Here is a 22,652-nt window from a genome sequence, read left to right on the forward strand (position 1 = left end):
TGGTAGCCCGCTCTCCGGCGTGTATGTGTCATAGGAGCCCGTTTGCCCGCAGACGCTGGCCCTTGGATCTCTGGTGGTGGCTACTATCCGGACGGGTTGGGCTGTTGCCTTCAATCGGGATTTAGGTGGGAATGAACCCCTGAGGTCCAGACAGCAATCAGTTGATTTGACTATGGTGGTGGCTTATAGCCTAGTTGGGATCTGAGTACCCTGCCTGGTGCTCCGGTATCCAGTGGGCTCCCCGGTTCGGTTCCGGCGGGCCACTACCCTGTCCCAGTCCCTTACGGTTCCACTGGTCGTATTCCCGGTCTCCTGCAGGCGGCCACTACCGTCTGCCTGCCTGACTGATCTGGGGTCCCAGGCTCCAACCCAGGCCCCAAGCAGAACTGACTCCTCTCACTCCTCTCTCCAAACTCTGTCCACTCTATCTGCTTGTGTTTTTCCTGCCTCAGGCCAGCATACTCCTCGGAGGGCGTGTCTTTCTGCCTGACTCTGCCCACCTGGTGTGCCTGTCTGACTCTGAGGGAGGCAATCAGGTCTTTTGGTTGACTGGTGGTACCTTACTGGGGTGGGGGTGTATGTGGTGAGTGTAATAACCTGTGACCTCTGGGTGTCCAGGGCGTCACACATTCACCTGAGTTCATTCCATGCACTCCCTAATGTCCCTAAACGGATCCTTCCCCTTGTGCGCCGTCACATGCCTAGGCCCTCGATAACCTTGAACTCACCTTGCTTAGTGTGAAGGCCTGCAGACACTAGTCTCACTATTGCAATAAGACAACATGAGGGAGGTAAGACAAACAGGTTGGGAAAGACACAACAACAAGCACTTCATGGATTCTCCAACAGAAAATTTCTCAGCTACAACAGAAAACAAAACCTAAACTTCTCCAGAGACTGGCTCCTTCAAAGTGGACAGTATAGTTTGAGCTATAGCCGGCATAGGGAGGAGTGAGGGGTGTATATTTATAGCACAAGGGAATGGCTTCAGCTGAATATACAACTACCTGTTAGATCACTGCAGGATAGAAAGGAACCTTAACCCTTCAGCACCGGATGAATTAAATAAGCTCCAACTCAGGGTAAATGACAGGTGGGCACTAAAGAGGATCGACTATATGCTGTGACCTTCTGATCCCAGATCCCCCCCGAGATCACATCAGGCTGTGACACACTCGTGCCAGAAACACTGTAATCCAGATTTCCTCAGTGAGAGTTTACACTTACTCGAGGCCGACACCTGGACGCAGTCTACTACTTCTGGGTGTCCACCTCCAATAGGCGTATATGCCCAAAAATGGTGCACAACAGAGCACGCGGTAACTCCGTTTGCACCAATATAGTCAGTGGCCCTGTCGTTGCATACGTCCGAAACCTGTTTTGCGAAGGGTTCGGATAGAAGCCTCGATGGGACCACTAAATAAGGAGAGGAATGCAGTGTGAAAGCGGCCTTATACTATGCGTATACTCAAAATGTCAGAAATTGGATTAACCCTTTACAAGTTCGATTGCTGGTATTCCCGGCATGGATAATATTACACTACCTGTGTGGCGCAGCCAAAAAATATTATACAAATCTTTCCGTCACCTCATCGAATACGCCAGAGCAAGAGAACTTATTAGCCTCCCTGTCAATCAAAATTTCCACAGGTGTCGTTTTATGTTGTCGGCTTTTCACGGAATTGCGGATGTAATTATCTGGTCTGGAAATTTTAAATTTAATTATATGGTCTAGAAAATTGATTTTTTTTTTTAAAGACTGTTTCTCTGCATTGCCCCACAGCCTGCGAGTCGCAATAATTCAAAAATTGTTTTTCTTTCCCGCGGAGTCAACACAGGAACATTCCTTAAAATATGACTCAAAGCTAACCAGCGTGGAATACAAAATGTCACTGTGCAATATCATAGTTACTTAAAGGCGATGTCCATCCTTAAACAATCTGTTCTGGATCATTTCTTCATAGCACAGTTCAATTTTGCTGATATAAAGAATCTAAAAAATTCTGGGACAAATATCTGACTACCTTTATCTGACACTAGAGGGAGCCGCAGAGCTGGCTATGTTATCCCTGTAGTCAATGTACAGTCAGTATACAGTGAGCTCATAGCTCCCCCTAGTGGTGGCTAAAGGCAGCCACAATTGTATCTTATACCTTTGGAACTATGCAGAGGATTTGGAGCTCTGTATCAGGAAAAATGCTCTTATATTATACAGACATATTAAGTCATTATTTAGCTCAGGATAACAATTTTTTTGTAGGCATTTGTTTTCATTAATGACCCCTGTTTGGTGATTTTCCATTCGTTCCCATAAACTTTAAGCTTCGCCGCAGGCTGCACCTATGACTTACACTGTTTTTTTTTTAATGTGAGCACAGCTGTAACACGGCTTTTCCAAACATTTCAGACTTGTGATTTTTCTCAGCAAAGGGGCTGAATACTTATGACCGTGTGATATTTCAGTTTTTCTTGTTTGATAAATTTGCAAACATTTCTACATTCCTGGGGTTTTTTTTTGGTCAAGATGGGGTACAAAGCGTACATTAATGAGAAAAAAAAATGAACTTTTTTTGAATTTACCAAATGGCTGCAATGAAACAAAAAGTGAAAAATTTAAAGGGGTCTGAATACTTTCCGGACCCACTGTACATTTGACAGTATCACAATGTGAGGGCCATTGGAAAACCTACGGTGTGCCTTTTGAGGTCATCTATTGTGGATTCTGATGTGTGTTTAGGATCATTATCTCTTTTTAGAAGCCATCGTCTTTTCTCCATATTTAAACTTCAGCTTTTTCACAGATGTTGATATGTTTGCATTGTGATGCTGCGCTCACTGAATGTATTGGGGTTCACTCGTCTGGCAGCGGAACTAAGGCACGCAGGAACGATTTGTTATTTAAGCAGTCCAGTCAGTTTATTCACTTTCGGATAAACCGGTCTGTGTAAATCAAGCATAAGCCATATTTTGGATTTGTCTAACATAAACAATACACATACTGTGAATTCAGTAGCTAAAATAGCATCCCACTGTCTGATTCACCTATGGAATTATCGGCACAGTTGATGCACTGGCCTCAGCCAGTATAGTCCCCTTTTTCTAGGGTGTTACCTGCCAGTAGGTTTGCAGGCTGTCAGTCTGCCTCCATCCAGTCCAGGGAAACTCTCACTCTGGGCTCACTCCCGGCCCTTGGACATGCTCCAATTAATGGCCCCTGCCGTTGGTCCAGAGCCTCAGTGGATTCTGCAGCTTCCTGAAGGTTCAGAGCCCTCACTAGCTCTGCATGCACAGAAGCTCCTGCACATGTGCTCCAACCAAGATGGCTTCCACCAGCACATGGAGATCATGTGACAAATGACAGCTCCCTTAAATCCCATTAGACACACCTATGTATGGGAGGTATGTGGATGGTCAGTCCCGCCCATCTCTTATGACCATCTCATGAACCCAGCCCTGAATATATACTGCAATCTTCCTGGAACTACAAGTCCCAGAGAAACATTCCAGGTTCAGATTGTAGAGTGTCTGCCTCTGCGACACATACCGGCCATTTAAAACATTGCCAGTTGCTATATCACAGTATCAAGAATTTGTTGAAATTTCATGGAATCCATTCTTCCCTCTACCTGTGAGGTGTACAAGGTGCCATTGGCTGCAGCAGAATCCAAGCATTCTTGATCCACCCCATGCTTAATGGTTGGCGAGATATTCTTTTCCTAAAATTCTCTGCCCTTTTTTCTCCACACATACTTTTGATCATTGTGGCCACACAGTTCTATTTGAACCTCATTGGTCCATAGGACTTATTTACAAAATGTCTCCGGCTTGTTTAGCTGTTCTTTCGCAGACTGATGATGCTGAATTTTATGGTGAGGACTCAGGAAAGGTTTCCTTCTGATGACTCTTCCATGAAAGCCATATTTGTGCAGGTGTCTCTGAACAGTAGAACAATGTACACAACTCCAGAGTCTGCTAAATCTTCCTGAAGGTCTTTTGCAGTCAAGCAGGGGTTCTGATTTTCCTCTAGTAATCCTACCAGCAGCTCACACAGAAATGTTCCTTTGGTCTTCCAGACCTTATCTTAACCTCCACTGTTTCTGGTAACTGCCATTTCTTAATTACATTTCGAACCGAGGAAAGCGAAACTTGAAAATGCTTTGCTATCGTCTTATAGCCTTCTCCTGCTTTGTGGGCATCCGCTATTTTCATTTTCAGAGTGCTAGGCAGCAGCTTAGAAGAACCCATGGCTGCTGTTTTTTGGCACAAGGTTAGATAAGGCTGGGATTTTATAAAGCTGCGAAATTTGCATCACCTGGCCTTTCCCAACGATGATAGCGAACAAGTGAACCCTAACAGGCTAATTAAGGCGTGAAACGTTGGTCAAAGTTATCTGAGCACAGAAATCTTCAAGGGCGCATAAACTTTTGCATTGGCCCCTTTTCCTTTTTGTAATTTTTAAAATGTCAAAGAAGAAAATAATTTTTTTTTCTGCATAAAATACAATGGAAATGTGTCATCATTAACTTTACACTTTTAGAGATAATGTCATTTTTAACTTGCTTAAATGTTCACAATAACAGTAATTTTGACCAATGGTGCCCTAACGTTTGCATGCCAGTATACTTTGAACAGTATCAGCTATGACAGTGTCAGATACATTGGCTCTTTATTCTCCTCGTCTTTTCATCTGCTCCCCGTCAATCATTTGCTTTGCACAAATCTTGGCGTCTCCTTGGATCGGCTCATGGAGATGTATTCTCTGATTTTATTCTTTGATTTCAAAGTAAATATCAGTGAGAGGTCGGACTGCTCAGGAAGACGGAAGCAAATGATGAGCGGCGGCGGCGTCACTGGCGACTGATCGCTACACAGCGCAGGGGGAGTCACAGATCTACACGGCGGCTACATGCTGTCAGGTCATCACACTGGAATGGCGGCAGCTGCGCGACACCCGGCAAACTCTATAGAACTGCTCTAGATGTAATGGGTTATAATGTAACACGTACAGATGTAGCAGAGCTGACGTTGTCGTTTGCCACCATGTAGCAGAGCTGATGTTATTTTTCACCTCCATGTAGCAGAGCTGATGTTATTTTTCACCTCCATGTAGCAAAGCTGATGTTATTGTTTACCACCATGTAGCAAACTTGACGTTGTCATTCACCACCATGTAGCAGAGCTGAAGTTGGCTTTCGCCACCATGTATCTGAGCTGACGTCATTTGTCACCATGTAGGAGAACTGACATTATTGTTTACAACAAAGGAGCAGAGCTGATGTTGTCATTCACCACTATGTAGCTGTGCTGACGTTAACGTTCATCACCATGTAGCAGAGCTGACATTGTTATTCATCACTATGTAGCTGTGCTGACATTAACGTTCATCAACATGTAGCAGAGCTGACGTTGTCATTCATCACTATGTAGCTGTGCTGACGTTGACCACCATTCAGCAGATCTATTGTTGTTCACCATGTAGCAGAGCTAATGTTGTCATTCACCATCAAGTAGGAGAGCTGACGTTGGTGTTCACCACCATGTAGCTGAGCTGACATTAACATTCGCCATGTAGGAGATCTGATGTTATCTTTCCCAACAAAGTAGCAGAGCTAATGTTGTCATTCACCACCAAGAAGCAGAGCTGATGTCATTCACCACCGTGCAGCAGAGCTGACATTGTCATTCCCCACCATGTAGCAGAGCTAATGTTGTCATTCACCATCATGTAGCAGAGCTGAAATTGCCGTTCACCATGTTTTTCTCTCTGATTACAGGAGACACAATGCGGATTGCCTCATCAGAGTTTGCAGATGATCCTTGCTCGTCGGTGAAGCGGGGCACCATGGTGAGAGCGGCCCGGGCACTACTATCTGCTGTCACCCGCCTACTCATATTGGCCGACATGGCGGACGTCATGAGGCTGCTGACACACCTGAAAATCGTGAGTATCCTATGGTGTCATCAGAGAACTGTGTGATATAAAAGTCAGTGGAAACAAACTGAGCAAGGGAGTCACAGAGGAGGGGAAGCAGACATCTTTTTTTTGTGGGAGGATAGGCAAAATCCTATTGGCTGCCGTTGGAAACAGTCGAGTTTGTGCTCAGGCACGCAGTGATAGATGAGCTCCCACAACACAGAAGTATGGTTTATTTTTCTGACATACGGTTACAGTATAATATCTAGTGAGACTACAAAGAAGAGCAAGCTGTATACTGACACTAAATACCCAAGGAAATTTAAGAGATGTCTGAAGCCAGCAGCAGATTAGTGACTGCAGCTCTGGAGTATAATACAGGATCAGTAATGTACATAGTGTCTGCACCAGCAGAATAGTGAGTGCAGCTCTGGAGTATAATACAGGAGGTAACTCCGGATCAGTACAGGATAAGTAATGTAAGGTATGTACACAGTGACTGCACCAGCAGAATAGTGAGTGCAGCTCTGGAGTGTGATACAGGAGGTAACTCAGGATCAGTACAGGATCAGTAATGTAATGTATGTACACAGTGACTGCACAAGCAGAATAGTGAGTGCAGCTCTGGAGTATAATACAGGAGGTAACTCAGGATCAGTAATGTAATGTATGTACACAGTGACTCCACCAGCAGAATAGTGAGTGCAGCTCTGGAGTATAATACAGGAGGTTACTCAGGATCAGTAATGTAATGTATGTACACAGTGACTGCACAAGCAGAATAGTGAGTGCAGCTCTGGAGTATAATACAGGAGGTAACTCAGGATCAGTAATGTAATGTATGTACACAGTGACTCCACCAGCAGAATAGTGAGTGCAGCTCTGGAGTATAATACATGATGTAACTCAGGATCAGTAATGTAATGTATGTACACAGTGACTGCACAAGCAGAATAGTGAGTGCAGCTCTGGAGTATAATACAGGAGGTAACTCAGGATCAGTAATGTAATGTATGTACACAGTGACTCCACCAGCAGAATAGTGAGTGCAGCTCTGGAGTATAATACATGATGTAACTCAGGATCAGTAATGTAATGTATGTACACACTGACTGCAGCAGCAGAATAGTTATTCTAGCTCTGGAGGATAAATCATAATATTTATTATTCATAAAATAGTAAAAAATATTTTAACATTATACGGTAAATATTTGGTGATGTAGGCCCCATAGTTTTGGATGTATATTATCTATAACTATTTTTATTTTACTTGTGTTTAACTTCCTACCTTACATTTAGCAATTTATCAACGCCTTTGATTTAAAGTTTTCTGGAAATTGTTTAAGCCCATACATACCAATAATGAATATTTAGAAGAGCTCACCGCCTTGGACTCTTCTTCCTTCTTTTGCAGGGCTCTGGCTTTTTAGAAGCAATAATATAATCATTTTAGTGAGACACACATAAATTTCATAGACATGCACTGTCCCCACTCTCTCCTCTGTTCCGCACTCCTCTTCTCCACTCTCGCCTCTCCTTTTCTCCTCTATTTCCTCCCCTCTGCTCCTCCCTTCTCCACTCTCTCCTTCCCTCCGCTATCCTCTTATTCCCTCTCCTCATCTCCACTCTCACCGCCCTTCCATTCTCTCCTCCTCTCTGCTCCTCCCTTCTCCACTCTCTCCTTCCCTCCGCTATCCTCTTATTCCCTCTCCTCATCTCCACTCTCACCGCCCTTCCATTCTCTCCTCCTCTCTGCTCCTCCCTTCTCCACTCTCTCCTTCCCTTCGCTATTCTCTTATTCGCTCTCCTCATCTCCACTCTCATCGCCCTTCCATTCTCTCCTCCTCTCTGCTCTCCCCTTCTCCACTCTCTCCTTCCCTCCGCTATCCTCTTATTTGCTCTCCTCATCTCCACTCTCACCGCCCTTCCATTCTCTCCTCCTCTCTGCTCCTCCCTTCTCCACTCTCTCCTTCCCTCCTCTATCATCTTATTCGCTCTCCTCATCTCCACTCTCACCGCCCTTCCATTCTCTCCTCCTCTCTACTCTCCCCTTCTCCACTCTCTCCTTCCCTCCGCTATCCTCTTATTCGCTCTCCTCATCTCCACTCTCACCGCCCTTCCATTCTCTCCTCCTCTCTACTCTCCCCTTCTCCACTCTCTCCTTCCCTCCGCTATCCTCTTATTCGCTCTCCTCATCTCCACTCTCACCGCCCTTCCATTCTCTCCTCCTCTCTACTCTCCCCTTCTCCACTCTCTCCTTCCCTCCGCTATCCTCTTATTCGCTCTCCTCATCTCCACTCTCACCGCCCTTCCATTCTCTCCTCCTCTCTGCTCTCCCCTTCTCCACTCTCTCCTTCCCTCCACTATCCTCTTATTCGCTCTCCTCATCTCCACTCTCACCACTCTTCCATTCTCTCCTTCTCTCTGCTCTCCCCTTCTCCACTCTCTACTTCCCTCCACTATCCTCTTATTCGCTCTCCTCATCTCCACTCTCACCGCCCTTCCATTCTCTCCTCCTCTCTGTTCTCCCCTTCTCCACTCTCTCCTACCCTTCGCTATCCTCTTTTTCGCTCTCCTCATTTCCACTCTCACTGCCCCTCCATTCTCTCCTCCTTTCTGCTCTCCCCTTCTCCACTCTCTCCTACCCTTCGCTATCCTCTTATTCACTCTCCTCATCTCCACTCCCACTGCCCCTCCATTCTCTCCTCCCTTCCACTCTCTCCTCAATTCTAGCCTCTCCATTGCTCGCCCCTCCATTTTTCCACTCCACTTTCTAATCATTCTCCTCTGCTCAGTCCTTTCCTCTGCTCTGTAATCCTTTCTGCTCTCACCTCCCCTCCACTCTTGCCTCCATTCTATCCTCTCTACTGCTCTCTCCTCCACTTTGCTCTCTCCATCCCTCCACACTCTTCTTCCCTCCGCACTCTTCTCTCCTTCCCTCCGCTCTCTCTTCTCTCCTCTTCTCTCTTCTCTGCCTTCTTCTTTTTTTTTTGCTCTGACTTCTCTTCCCCTCCGCTCTCTTCTCTCCTCCCCTCCACTCTCTCCTCTCTCCTCCCCTCCTCTCTGTTCTCTCCTCCCATCCGCTCTCTCCTCTTCTCTCTTCTCTGCTTTCTTTCTTTCTTGCTGTGACTTCTCCTTCCCTCCATGCTCTCCTTCCCTCCTCTCTCTCTTCTCTCCTTCCCTCCTCTCTCTCTTCTCTCCTTCCCTCAGCTCTCTCTTCTCTCCTTCCCTCCGCTCTCTCCTCTTCTCTCTTCTCTTCTCTGCCTTCTTTCCTTTTTGCTGTGACTTCTCCTTCCCTGCGCTCTCTCTTCTCTCCTTCCCTCTGCTCTCTCCTCTTCTCTCTTCTCTGCTTTCTTTCTTTTTTGCTGTGACTTCTCCTTCCCTCCGTGCTCTCTCCTCTTCTCTCTTCTCTTCTTTCTTTCTTTTTTGCTGTGACTTCTCCTTCCGTCCGTGCTCTCTTCTCTCCTCTACTCTCTTCTCTGCTTTCTTTCTTGCTGTGACTTCTCCTTCCCTCCGTGCTCTCTTCTCTCCTCTGCTCTCTTCTCTGCTTTCTTTCTTTTTTGCTGTGACTTCTCCTTCCCTCCGTGCTCTCTTCTCTCCTCTGCTCTCTTCTCTGCTTTTTTTCTTTTTTGCTGTGACTTCTCCTTCCCTCCGTGCTCTCTTCTCTCCTCTGCTCTCTTCTCTGCTTTTTTTTCTTTTTTGCTGTGACTTCTGTGATGCCCTGGACTAGCCAGGTAGTCACAGACATAACAACACACACACCCCCACCCTAGACAGTTACAACAGTCAACCAAAAACCCTTGTTGCCTCCCTCCAGAGTCTGATGTCCACACCAGGTGGGGCGGAGCCAGGAGGTTGGCCCCACCCACCGATGAGTTCACAGGCCTGGAGGCGGGAAAAGCAGTCAGATAAGTTTATGAGTTGAAAGTGAGAGGAGTGAAACATCTGCGTGTGCCTGGGTAGGGGCCCAGGCACTGACAGCAAGGTTGGCAGACGATGGTGGCCGTCTGCAGGAGTTAGTGGAACTCTGCAGAGCTGTAAGGACCGGGGTCGGGCGGAGGCCCGCCGGTACCGAACCAGGGAGCGGAGTGAAGCTAAGCACACAGGCAGGGCCATCGGACCCCGAACAGGCTTGGAGCCGCCGACAATAGTCAAATCCGAGTGTGACAGGAACCCCAGGGGTTTCCCAACAACCAAGACCCGACTGAAGGCAACAGTCCACACCGTGAGGATATACAGCCACCGCCACAGGCTAGAGATCCAAGGGCCAGCGTCTGCGGGCAAAACGGGCTCCTACGGCACCTATACACCGGGGAGCGGACTACCGGTGGACAATCACAGGAGTCAGAACATTCTAACAGGTGAAGGGAAAGACAGCCACCATCACACCGTCCGTGGAGAGCACAACATCACTGCAGCCGGCTGCGGGACCCGTCCATCCAGCCGTTTGGTTTACCAGAGACTCTGTCATTATCTGCCTGAGTGAGTACACCAGTGCCGTCCGGCACTGCGCCGCGCTGCCCCTGCAACCCTGCATCCCAGCCATCCAGCCTCCCCGTTACACCATCGGGCCCCGGGATCACCAACCCCTACCCACGGAGGGGACAACATCCTAGCTGCTCCCTACCATCTCTCCCGGGATCCCCGTCACCAGCAGCGGTGGTGCCATCATCACCACGTCCCGTGGGTGGCGTCACAAACTCTCTCCCCAATCAAACCATCCCTTTTCACTCACGGGTGAGGAGCGCTGCTCGAGTCCCTGGGTCCGGCCCACCGCTTGAGCCACCGAGCAGCAGCAGCAGAAGCTCTGGACCCGAGCGTGGCGAGCGCGTCCCCTCCGCCAGCGACAACTTGGCGTCATGAACAGGATAGAACCGATCTACCTACTGGTAGAAGTGCGCCTTGCAGTCGCCGCCGGCGGCGTCCGGCCGAAAAATTGGAAGTTCCGCCATCTTTTGGCGCGAAGATTTCCCGCTCAAGCATCTTCCCCGAGTAGGAAAGGCGCGAAAGTGAGGCCCCGCCCCCAAAGAGGAGTGCTAGAAAGAATCAAGGGGGGGCGGGGGAAGGCCTGCCTCATGTAACCGAGGGCATAAAAAGCAGGGACGCCAGGACTCTGCTACACATCCGGTTCCTGGGAGCACAAGCGCTGACATGTCCGTCCCGTCCGGCCACACAGAGATCCTGGAGCCCACGCCAGGAAAAGCGGCGTGGGTGGAGTCCCGGACCACGCAAATGTGCTGCCGCCTGCAGGCCCAGGTCCGGTTTTTGATGGAGCGGTGGGTGGCCGAAATGGAGGAGGTGGCGGCGGCCGTGCAGAGACGCGAGGTGGAGGCAGTGTTGGAGAAGCAGGTAAGCGACCCACGACCCTGTGTCCCTGAAGGACCGGTCGCTGCAGCCGAGGGGCCCGGTCTGCGCCCGCTCACCCTGCTGCCTCCCCCGCCACCCGTACCGGCTGTTGCCGCAACGCCACTAGGCTCGCTGTCCCTGACACCGGCAGCGGAATCCAGTCCGTCCGCCCTGGAGGACCAGCCTGAAGGCGTTGTCCGCGAACGGCCCGCGTCACTCCCGCTGCCATGGAAGATCCTGCGGGAGGTGCCCATCCGCGAAGAGAAGCCGTTGGCCCCGGAAGCGACCACACCCGAGACCGTCCCGGCCCCAGCAGTTCGTCCGGCTACTGGAGAAGTGGAAGCCGTGAACCGGAAGGCCCAACAGGTGAGGCCTGCTGTCCCTGCACCCCACGCCTCGGCTGAGGCTGTGCCGGGTCGTTGCTGCAAAGTGGCAGCCCAGGCCATCTCACCACAGGACCCCCACAAGAGATTACCGGTCGTGGCCGGTGTGGGCAAAGTCCGTCGGGGCCCGACCCGCGTGCAGGGGCAGGCAAACGCCCCTTACTGGGACAGGGAGCCAAGCCAGTTGGGCCATGAAATTGCCGCTAGGGAGCAGCAGAGGGCCGAAGTACTCGCACGCGTCATGAAGGTGAAAAACAATCTCCGCAACGCCACCTTTCAGGTGCGGGGCCCGGTGTATGAAGGCCAGGTGAGAAGGTTTGATCCTCAGTGGGGATATGGCTTTGTGTATGAACCGGGCCCGGAGGCCGAGATATTCGTGGCCCGCCTAGATGTGAACTCTCACCTGCCAACCGGGCATCCTGGTCGCGACCTACAACCGGGCGACTTAGTGACTTACACCCGACATTGTGGGGAGAGGGGCTGGTTTGCCCTGGATGTCAAGCAGAGGGTAGACTGCAGTGCCCAGAGGCGGTCCCAGTCCCCTCCTCCACTGTCCCGTCGGGATGTGGAGTTGGACGAGGCCTATGAGGAGGGTGACCTCAAATAAAGGCAGCGGTCCACCGTTGCAACCAAGTTGTCCCCGTTGGGACCCTCACAACCCTGTTTTCAGTTGAATGAACACCAATCACCAAAGTCTCACCTGATTGCCGTCCATTGTAAGACAAGTTGTCCCCGTTGGGACCATCAGTGTGTTTTCACAGCCCACATGAGAAACTGCTCATGAACATGGCCGAGAACTGGCAGGCCACCCACGAACTTGTGGGTTTGTAAATAGTTTGTGGGCCGTTTTCCGTTCGGTGCCGCCTCCGGAGAGGCAGATTGGAGGAGGGACCCGCAGCGGAGGAAGCTGGGGTCCGGCCACCACCGTGACCGGTGGCCATCCTCCGGGGGTCAGGGGGTCTCCCTGGACGTGGGGTCCCCTGAAGTGACAGCCGGGTGCGAGACACCGTACCCGTTCCCGCTCGGGTAACCTGGACCAGGACTGGGGTAGAGGGGTGCTGCCCGTTTCTTAGGGGCTGCATCAAGGCTTAGGTTGCTTGGTTGGGAGAGCGGATGACCATGCACCCGTCTGTTTTAATAAAAATGTAATATATGTTTTGAAACGTTAAAATACCGAGCCTTCCGCAGAGGAAGAACTACAAGTATACTTATGTTGAATGTTTACCTGTTAATTTATCTTTTACAAAAAAATAAAACCGGTGGTGGACGGGCAGCCTGCGGACGGTCTGCGTTTTACCAAGGGGGAGTGTGACGCCCTGGACTGGCCAGGTAGTCACAGACATAACAACATACACACCCCCACCCTAGACAGTTACAACAGTCAACCAAAAACCCTTGTTGCCTCCCTCCAGAGTCTGATGTCCACACCAGGTGGGACGGAGCCAGGCGGTTGGCCCCACCCACCGAGGAGTTCACAGGCTTGGAGGCGGGAAAAGCAGTCAGATGAGTTTGGGAGTTGAAAGTGAGAGGAGGGAAATGTCTGCGTGTGCCTGGGTAGGAGCCCAGGCACTGACAGCAAGGTTGGCAGACGGTGGTGGCCGTCTGCAGGAGTTAGTGGAACTCTGCAGAGCTGTAAGGACCGGGGTCAGGTGGAGGCCCGCCGGTACCGAACCGGGGAGCGGAGTGAAGCTAAGCACACAGGCAGGACCATCGGACCCCGAACAGGCTTGGAGCCGCCGACAGTAGTCAAATCCGAGTGTGACAGGAACCCCAGGGGTTTCCCAACAACCAAGACCCGACAGAAGGCAACAGTCCACACCGTGAGGATATACAGCCACAGCCACAGGCTAGAAATCCAAGGGCCAGCGCCTGCGGGCAAAACGGGCTCTTACGGCACCTATACGCCGGGGAGCGGACTACCGGTGGGCAACCACAGGAGTCAGAACATTCTAACAGGTGCAGGGAAAGACAGCCACCATCACACTGTCTGGGGAGAGCACAACAACAACACTGCAGCCGGCTGCGGGACCCGTCCATCCGGCCATTTGGTTTACCAGAGACTCTGTCATTATCTGCCTGAGTGAGTACACCAGTGCCGTCCGGCACCGCGCCGCGCTGCCCCTGCAACCCTGCATCCCAGCCATCCAGCCTCCCCGTTACACCATCGGGCCCCGGGATCACCAACCCCTACCCACGGAGGTGACAACATCCTAGCTGTTCCCTACCATCTCTCCCGGGATCCCCGTCACCAGCAGCGGTGGTGCCATCATCACCACGTCCCGTGGGTGGCGTCACGAACTCTCTCCCCAAACAAACCATACCTTTTCACTCACGGGTGAGGAGCGCTGCTCGAGTCCCCGGGTCCGGCCCACCGCTCGAGCCACCGAGCAGCAGCAGCAGGAGCCTCGGACCCGAGCGTGGCGAGCGCGTCCCCTCCGCCTGCGACACTTCTCCTTCCCTCCGTGCTCTCTTCTCTCCTCTGCTCTCTTTTCTCTATTCTGCTTTCTTTCTTTTTTGCTGTGACTTCTCTTTCCCTCCGTGCTCTCTTCTCTCCTCTGCTCTTTTCTCTCTTCTCTGCTTTCTTTCTTTTTTTGCTGTGACTTCTCCTTCCCTCCGTGCTCTCTTCTCTCTTCTGCCCTCTTCTCTGCTTTTTTTCTTTTTTGCTGTGACTTCTCCTTCCCTCCGTGCTCTCTTCTCTCCTCTGCTCTCTTCTCTGCTTTCTTTCTGTTTTCCTTTGACTTCTCCTTCCCTCCGTGCTCTCTTCTCTCCTCTGCTCTCTTCTCTGCTTTCTTTCTTTTTTTGTTTTGACTTCTCCTTCCCTCCTTGCTCTCTTCTCTCCTCTGCTCTTTTCTCTGCTTTCTTTCTTTTTTGCTGTGACTTCTCCTTCCCTCTGTGCTCTCTTCTCTCCTCTGCCCTCTTCTCTGCTTTTTTTCTTTTTTGCTGTGACTTCTCCTTCCCTCCGTGCTCTCTTCTCTCCTCTGCTCTCTTCTCTGCTTTCTTTCTTTTTTTGCTTTGACTTCTCCTTCCCTCCGTGCTCTCTTCTCTCCTCTGCTCTTTTCTCTCTTCTCTGCTTTCTTTTTTTGCTTTGACTTCTCCTTCCCTCCGTGCTCTCTTCTCTCCTCTGCTCTCTTCTCTGCTTTCTTTCTTTTTTTGCTTTGACTTCTCCTTCCCTCCGTGCTCTCTTCTCTCCTCTACTCTTTTTTCTCTTCTCTGCTTTCTTTCTTTTTTTGCTTTGACTTCTCCTTCCCTCCATGCTCTCTTCTCTCCTCTGCTCTCTTCTCTGCTTTTTTTCTTTTTTTGCTGTGACTTCTCCTTCCCTCTGCTCTCTCTTCTCTCCTCTGCTCTCTTCTCTGCTTTCTTTCTCTTTTGCTGTGACTTTTCCTTCCCTCCGTGCTCTCTTCTCTCCTCTGCTCTTTTCTCTCTTCTCTGCTTTCTTTCTTTTTTGCTGTAACTTCTCCTTCCCTCCGTGCTCTCTTCTCTCCTCTGCTCTCTTCTCTGCTTTCTTTCTTTTTTGCTGTGACTTCTCCTTCCCTCCATGCTCTCTTCTCTCCTCTGCTCTCTTCTCTGCTTTCTTTCTTTTTTTGCTGTTACTTCTCCTTCCCTCCGTGCTCTCTTCTCTCCTCTGCTCTCTTCTCTGCTTTTTTTCTTTTTTTGCTGTGACTTCTCCTTCCCTCCGTGCTCTCTTCTCTCCTCTGCTCTTTTCTCTCTTCTCTGCTTTCTTTCTTTTTTTGCTGTGACTTCTCCTTCCCTCCGTGCTCTCTTCTCTCCTCTGCTCTCTTCTCTGCTTTCTTTCTTTTTTTGCTTTGACTTCTCCTTCCCTCCGTGCTCTCTTCTCTCCTCTGCTCTCTTCTCTGCTTTTTTTCTTTTTTTTGCTGTGACTTCTCCTTCCCTCCGTGCTCTCTTCTCTCTTCTGCTCTCTTCTCTGCTTTCTTTCTTTTTTTTGCTGTGACTTCTCCTTCCCTCCGTGCTCTCTTCTCTCCTCTGCTCTCTTCTCTGCTTTCTTTCTTTTTTGCTGTGACTTCTCCTCCCCTCCATGCTCTCCTTTCCTCCCCTCCCTCCTCCCTTCCCTCCGCTCTCTCCTCTGCTCTCTTCTCTGCTTTCTTTCTTTTCTTGCTGTGACTTCTCCTTTTGAACACTACATAAAGTGATATACAGCGGTAGATTATCACATATTGAATGTTTTCACTTTCCTGGCACGGAACTAAATCTATAAGACATTTTTTACTTGCTCGTCTTCACCACTGAATCTTTCCAAAATATTTATCCATTTTTGCTTTTTTTTTTTTTCAAGTCATTTTGCTCTTTCTTTGTAAAGGACTACATGTGTTTTAAAAGGCTTGAGCTAATAACAGCTCATCAGTGGGGGTGGCGGGTGTTTTACTCTATCGATCCAAGGATAGATCACCAATATTTAATGCCTGGACAATTTCTTTATGGATTTTATGGCACAATTATTATTTGGGCACCATAAAGTGGTATTATTTAGGCTTTGGTAGTACTGTATGTTCCTACTGTAATATGGAACGTATAGCTCAGTATGGTGGTATTATTTAGGCTTTTATATGGTAGTATTTCATCCTTGAACACCATATAGCGGTAATTTTTAGGGTATACTAATATGAGTTATTGTTTAAGTACTTACAACACAGTTATTGCTCAGTATGGTAGCATTATTTATTTGTTTCAGTAGTTTTACTTGTGCCCCATATATTGGTATTATTCGGTTATTGTATTTCCCATGAATTTTACAAAAGTTATTGCTTAGTATGGTGGTTTTATTTGTTTTTGGTATAATACTATTTTTTCGCAACCATACACTAGTATAATTGAGGTCATGGTGCTATTATTAAAGCACTGTATAGCACAGTTATTACTCAGCATGGTGATATTATTTATTACTTGGAGTAGCAGTATTACTTGGGCACCATATATTGGTATAATTCAGAATATGGCAGTACTATGTTCTTATTGTTTGGCACTTAGTGAATAGCATAGTGATATAATTTAGATTTTGGTGTAGTTTTTGGACTTTGTGGAGGTCGGAAGTGATAATAATAATAATTCTTCTTCTTCTTCTTCTTCTTTTTCTTCTTCTTCTTCTTCTTATTATTATTATTATTATTATTATTATTATCATTATTATTTATAGCACCATTAATTAATTAATACATATATATACTGTATATGTGAGGATATTTGTGTATATACAGTGCAGACCAAAAGTTTGGACACACCTCATCTCTAGAGCAACTGTTAAGGGGAGTCTTTGTGCAGCAGCCTTCATGGTAAAATAGCTGCTAGGAAACCACTGCTAAGGACAGGCAACAAGCAGAAGAGACTTGTTTGGGCTAAAGAACACAAGGAATGGACATTAGACCAGTGGAAATCTGTGCTTTGGTCTGATGAGTCCAAATTTCAGATCTTTGCATCCAACCAACGTGTCTTTGTAGAAAAGGTGAACGGATGGACTCTACATGGCTGGTTCCCACTGTGAAGCATGGAGGAGGAGGTGTGATGGTGTGGGGGTGCTTTGCTGGTAACACTGTTGGGGATTTATTCAAAATTGAAGGCATACAGAACCAGCATGGCTTCCACAGCATCTTGCAGCGGCGTGCTATTCCATCCGGTTTGCGTTTAGTTGGACCATCATTTATTTTTCAACAGGACAATGACCCCAAACACACCTCCAGGCTGTGTAAGGGCTATTTGACTAAGAAGGAGAGTGATGGGGTGCTACGCCAAATGACCTGGTCTCCACAGTCACCAGACCTGAACCCAATCGAGATGGTTTGGGGTGAGCTGGACCGCAGAGTGAAGGCAAAAGGGCCAACAAGTGCTAAGCATCTCTGGGAACTCCTTCAAGACTGTGGAAAACCATTTCCGGTGACTACCTCTTGAAGCTCATCAAGAGAATGCCAAGAGTGTGCAAAGCAGTAATCAAAGCAAATGGTGGCTACTTTGAAGAACCTAAAATATAAGACATATTTTCAGTTGTTTCACACTTTTTTGTTAAGTATTTCATTCCACATGTGTTAATTCATAGTTTTGATGCCTTCAATGTGAATCTACAATTTTCAGAGTCCTGAAAATAAATAAACTCTTTGAATGAGGAAGTGTGTCCAAACTTTTGGTCTGAACTGATATATATATATATATAGAGAGCAGAAGTGAGGAGTACCGGGCACAGCTGATCCACATACGACTGGCTGTCACAGTTTCCCAATAAGTCAGGGGAGATCCGGGTGCGTATTCCAAAGAAAAGACGATGCAAAATCCAAGTACAGAAAAGAAAGGTCGCACTCCACAGGGATCCGGATGAAAGATGAAGCTTTAATCCAAGCACATATCAGGGATACCGGTGGTGAGGGAGGGTGAGGATGTGCAATGCCGGACAACGGCGGGCCGTTTCGCAAATAACTTGCTTCTACGGGTCCAGTGAAGTCAGGGATGTTGCACCCGCCCTTATATGCACGGTGAGTGCAGGTGCAGCATCACTGAGTGATTAAATATATTAAAATCAAAAACACCAGATGCAATTATATCGAGTGGACATAGAACAAATAGCATGCAGCATAGCATAAATAATTGTAATCATTACATCAAGAGTACAAACATGGAATACAGTGTATTTTCATTGACAATATATCAAATGCAAATTTTTTTTTTTTTTCTTTCTCATTTCTTTTTAATCCACTAAATATCTTATGCGGAAGGAAATTTATTAAGCCTAAATATTACAAAAAGACTGATAGGTCGTTCTTATCATTTAAGCCTAGGGGCCCGAGAGTGTTCAAATCCATGATTAATCTGGACTCCTTTTTAAGTAAGGAGCGGTGAGTATCCCCTCCCTTTGAATGAGGAAGTGTGTCCAAACTTTTGGTCTGAACTGATATATATATATATATATATATATATATATATATATATATATATAATATATAAAGCTGAATGTGTGTGTGTCCGGGATTGGCATCAGCACCGTCGCAGCTACAGCCACAAAATTTTGCACACTCACACTTCTGGACCCTGAGAGCATCATAGGCTATGTTTTGAGGGGAAATTTTAACCCCGCGCTTTACAGTTATTCGCCAAAAAACCTGCCTCCATTAAAGCGAATAAAGCTGGGAGCCACAGTGCAGCCAGAACTTCAGAAGAATGCGCAGCCATGCCCTTATATGGAATGTTGGCGTGTCACAATGCAGCCAGGGAAAGAGACAGACACAGACAGGAAAATAGGCAGACACAGACAGGGTAAGAAACAGACATAGACAGGGTAAGAGAAAGACACAAAGAGACAGACACAGACAAAGAGACAGACTGACAGGGAAAGAGAGACAGTGAAAGAGAGAGACAGGTTAAGAGACAGACACAGACAGGTAAAGAGACAGACAAAGAGACAGACACAGGGAAACAGACAGACAGGGAAAGAGAGGGAAAGAGACAGACAGGGTAAGAGACAGACAAAGACAGGTAAAGAGACAGAGGGAAAGAGGGAAAGAGACAGACAGGGAAAGAGACAGATAGGGAAAGAGACAGACAGGGAAAGTGACAGACAGAGAAAGTGACAGAGATAGATAGACAAACAGGGAAAGAGATTGAGACAGACAGGGAAAGAGATAGAGAGACAGAGAGATATATACAGAGGGGGAGACAGACATTATAATTACATTTCTATCTATTTGTTTTGTGGTTTTTGTGTGCAGAATACATTTTTGTTAATACAGTCTATTTTGTTAACAGCAGTTATTAACCCGGGCAAAGCCAGGTAGTACAGCTAGTATATATATATATATATATATATATATATATATATATATATATATATGTATCTATATAATATATATACACAATACCCTCACTGTGAGCACCTCAATAATCGGCATAATAGCAGAACAACTGCAGCCTAATTTGTTTATTGTAAGTCAATTCCGTCATTGTCCTGACGATAATGGGGGCGCCAGAGGGCTGTTTCCTGACAAATTGGTGGTAGCGGTGGGATAGGTAGTATTACTTGGGCACAATATTATATTGTATAGTGTGATTTAGGTTTTGGTGGTCTTGTATAATTCTGTTGAGTAATAGTATTATATGGGCACTGTAATGGTATGTATACGGGATTTGGTCGTTGGGCACATTTATGCACTATATAGCAATATATTTTGCACCTTTTTTAAACTGTTTTTTTTATTTTGATATGTTATTAGACAGTGTATGCAAATTTTATGTTGACACCATATGGCAGAACAATCCAAGCTTTTTATAACTGTTGTGTTTATATCCTGTTTGAGTGCGGTACAGTTATGTGTGCACTATAGGGCAGTAATACACAATATCATTTTTCCCCTTTATTCCAAGGGTCTTACTTATATCCTATATCTAGGTACACACATCATATAAGTACTTTTGGTTCTTCACCGTCTCTGAAAACCTCTCTTGTTTCCCGGGGAAGACGGATGAATTAATAGTGTCAGGTCATCAGCAGAGCCGCGGCTGAGACTCAATTACAATCTGCCCGTTACGTCTGAGCCCTCGCCACTCCTGTCAATATTCACCGCCGCTCTCATTACCGCTGTATGGTTATTGCTCGCTGGCTGCGCCGCTCCTTTTCACTTTTTTTTCCTGAGTGGAAGATCTAATAGGTTGTACCTATCCAAAATGGTTGTACATGACAAGCGCTCAACGGTCATTTGTAGCAATAAAATTGATATAATCCATCACAAATGTGCTGAATCCAACAGGTATCCGTCTATTAAGTCCGCTGGATTGCTAAAATACTATGCAGAAGGAATAAAATAAGATTTAAAGGGATTGTCCAGAACTTACAGTATATCTTTTCGTTAAGTCATTAATATCACATTGTCAGGGATCCGAGACCCTGCCATCACCCCTTTACAGAGAGTATATAGTTTACAAAATATACCACAGCTGTCACGGTTGTCAGGTAGTCGTGTGGTTTCTGGCAATAGAAGGTCACAGTGTCTGGCTGCGCAGAATGCTCCCTGACTTTCTATTGTTCCTGCTGTCAATATTCATGTGTATAAGTAGCTTTCCTGCTGGGTTTTTATCTCTTCCCCTTGTGGAAGCTCACTCCACCCAGCTGCTGATCATCAGTGTTCTCTTGGTGCTTAAATACTCCTTCCTCCCCTGGCCTGGTGCTGGTGATATTATTCAGTTCATTCTAGCTGTGGTTGCAAGCAGGTGGCTTGCTCTCATCTGTAGGATTGTTGCTGAAACTTTGCTGAACTTTTACCGCAGTCATCTATGGATATAGTAGTTCATGCTTTTCCCCCATGTGTCTTCCTTTAGCGTTTAGTTGGTTTAACAAAGAGCTCATCTAACCTGTTCCCTATTTAGGGTCCAGCACTAGGGATACCTATGGTTATGTATCCAGTGCGGCGCATAGGTACAGAACCTATCTAGGGTGGTGAGGGACCCCAGGGACCAGCTATAGGTTTGGTCAGGAGTCACCATCTCCCCCTTCCCTAGACACAGGGGTCCTTTTACCTTATCTTTTGCCCTACCTAGCCCGAAAACAGCACCGTTCAAAGTGTAGTGGCCATACCTATGTACTGCAACTCAGTGACTGTCGTAACTGAAGCTAAAGCAGCATAGCCAGGTGTCATCCCCCCACCAATCTGACATGGATGGCCATATTGAAAGTACAAACTTTTATAGATAGCTTCATATTTTTAAACTCCCTCCATCAACTCTATAGCCAGTACGATACATATATATATATATATATATATATATATATATATATATATAGTGGTCCAAAAGTAGGTGGACAGTATGTGTAATAGGGTTATGAATGCGGAGATTCATTCATCAAACATGGTGTAAAGTGAAACTGACTCAGTTGCCCTTAGCAACCAATCAGATTCCACCTTTCATTTTACAATGAGTCTGTGAAGATTGAAACGCGGAATCTGATTGGTTCCGTTTCACTTTACCCCATATTTGATAAATCTCCCCCTTCATAACCCTATAACACATACTGTCCACCTACTTTTGGACCACCCTGTATATATATGGACAGAAAACTTTCTCCGGGGATCATCCTTATCTTCCAAGCAGAGTGAAATGAGAATGATCACAGCAAAGCATATGTTTCATCTGGTCCAAACACTAACTTTGGTGGCTTTATGTCTCTGCAGCTGCTTCCTGGCATTGTGCATGCACACAATACCTTCTTCAAAAAGCAAAGAGGTTATCCAGAGTGGGGAAACTTTACTGAAAAGAGCTTAAAATATTGAATATATTTTGGTAAAGGTGTTTTTCGGCACAGAAAACCGGTTTTTCTATAGATAATTAAATAAGTTGACTGTGAATAAATCCTGTTAAAGAGCCTCATGTCTCAGAGGGGAGAGCAGTTACAGAGAGCGTCTCAGACTCTGGGCGACCGGTCCGGTCATATGTTACTCAGATGGCCTACTGTCATTATTAAACATTGTAATAATTCATTTCTCCAGTGGGGGTGCTATAGGGAAAATGAACACTTACTTCCATGTTTAATAAGAGATTATAGATGGTCACAGGGGGTCTCAACAAGTGGGACTTTATAGTCAACCAAAACTTTTAACCAAGTAGCAATTTTCCAAAAGGATCATTCTTTTTATATCAACACTGCTTGGCTGCTAACCTTCGTCCTTAAGATCAGATCTTTACAACTATGGAAACCTGTGCACAGATGGACTCCCAAAGATTTGTCAGCCCTGAAGATTCAGGATGTGGACTGTTGAAGTTCTGGACTAGAGACTGTGCCACAAGTGTGATGGGTGTCTGTGGTGACACCAACGTGTATCCTGTGGCCCTCATAAAAATAGTGGTGGTTGTCGGTAGCCGCAGGGATAGAGAGTCTGTCCATGTGGTACGGGTGCAGACCCTGTGCATGTGATATGAAGACTGCAGAACATGTGTAGTGTGTACAGCTGCATAGCCGGTGTGCCGGTGTGTGATGTGCAGGTGGAATGGCGTTTGTGAGAGATGGCAATGCCCGTTTTGAACTA

General features: G+C 47.0%; 1 protein-coding gene across 2 annotated transcripts in view; it reads left to right on the forward strand.

Moving 5' to 3' along the window:
* Positions 1-22,652, forward strand: part of CTNNA2 (catenin alpha 2) — a 3,064,502-nt gene that overhangs the window by 574,918 nt on the left and 2,466,932 nt on the right. For both annotated transcript variants that reach the window (XM_075346593.1, XM_075346583.1), the window contains exon 4: positions 5,775-5,941. In XM_075346593.1, coding sequence (XP_075202708.1) covers positions 5,775-5,941 — 167 coding nt within the window. The remainder of the gene's footprint in view (positions 1-5,774; positions 5,942-22,652) is intronic.

Source organism: Anomaloglossus baeobatrachus, chromosome 1, assembly GCF_048569485.1.
Source record: "Anomaloglossus baeobatrachus isolate aAnoBae1 chromosome 1, aAnoBae1.hap1, whole genome shotgun sequence".
Taxonomy (NCBI): Eukaryota; Metazoa; Chordata; class Amphibia; order Anura; family Aromobatidae; genus Anomaloglossus; species Anomaloglossus baeobatrachus.